The sequence below is a fragment of the Aplysia californica genome, unplaced genomic scaffold (genome assembly GCF_000002075.1).
Source record: "Aplysia californica isolate F4 #8 unplaced genomic scaffold, AplCal3.0 scaffold00188, whole genome shotgun sequence".
NCBI lineage: Eukaryota > Metazoa > Mollusca > Gastropoda > Aplysiida > Aplysiidae > Aplysia > Aplysia californica.
The window spans coordinates 1,107,961-1,109,150 of record NW_004797458.1 but is presented as its reverse complement, the minus strand read 5'-3'; the positions used below and the strand labels follow the sequence as shown (position 1 = coordinate 1,109,150).

The window sequence follows — 1,190 nt, the reverse complement described above, 5'->3', positions numbered from 1 at the left end:
TCTCTCTCTGTCCGCAGGCGCTGAACGAGAACGCTAACCTGGTGTTTGTGAAGCCCAAGTGGATCTTCTCTTGTCACGAGAAGTTAAAACTGTTACCCTATCAGCCCTACATCGTGGTGCCCCAGTGATGGATCGTTAATTCCACCGCTTCATCCTCACCATCATCATTGTTATCAATGTCATTTTCATCATGCTCTTCATCATGTCGTCATCATTGATGGTCATCACTAGTGTCATTCATTATGGCCATCTTCATCATCATTGTCATCATTTATTGGGTCATTTTGGTTATCTTCATCTTTTTTGTACGTTGACCTTATCCATCATAATTAATCTTTTCATCCCTGACTGTAAAGTAGAAACGTAATAATTCCCTCTTATGCAGCTTTTAGATTATGTCCTGTCCTGTATTGCTTCTTTTACAATGGAAAATTAATATATATATAGTCATATAGACTAGAGTGCATAGCTCGTTACCGGCCGCCGCCTCATTATCGGCCGCTCTCAGCGCACGCGGTACTTTTCGTGACAAAATATTACCTCAATGCAACAATTGTTCCAATTGGTCAACAATTGTTGCACTTGCGCAGTCTTTGTTTATCCTGCTACCTTTCCGCCGTCACAGGAGCGCCATTGCTGTGTTTTTTTACTGAGATCGACAGTTTTCAGAACCCCTACTTCACTTCAGCCGCTATTGTTGTCCTTCCGAATAAGGCCAGGTGAGTCAGCCAATAAGCTTTGAGCAATCCTATTATCGACAGGAAGCCCTCTTGTGAAAACGAAAGTCATTTTGATATAATGCCTGACTTGCCTATTTGCGTCTGCTGGTTGAAAATGAAATTCCCGCCGTTTGAGTGGGGTGGCTGGTAACTGGCAGCTAATTTAGCTGGTGTTGCCTCGTTATCGGCCGGACGAGAAGAAAGTTACTTAAACTTGTTTTAGTTCTAAGATCTAGATTAATTAAATTTTTGTTGTGAACTTGTTTGTTTGTTTGATTAAGAGAAACACATCAATACAATAAAAATGGCCATTTAGTGCCAGGAAAAAAGTAAGACAGAAAGAAGTAGATGACCAACCAGTAGCGCCCCCCCCCTCCCCCCAATGTGAACTTGTATCAGACTAAATTTTTACTTTTAATTTACTAAACACACCATTCTTACATTGATCTGTATTCGATTATGAGTAGTAGG

The 1,190-nt window shown here is 40.9% G+C and overlaps 1 protein-coding gene across 2 annotated transcripts in view; it reads left to right on the top strand.

The window, feature by feature from the left end:
- Positions 1–436, top strand: part of LOC101846582 (DNA repair protein XRCC1) — a 21,148-nt gene extending 20,712 nt beyond the window's left edge. For both annotated transcript variants that reach the window (XM_035969848.1, XM_005098644.3), the window contains exon 15: positions 18–436. In XM_035969848.1, the coding sequence (XP_035825741.1) occupies positions 18–128 (111 nt within the window). In that variant the 3' untranslated portion in view covers positions 129–436. The remainder of the gene's footprint in view (positions 1–17) is intronic.
- The last annotated feature ends 754 nt before the right edge of the window (positions 437–1,190 follow it).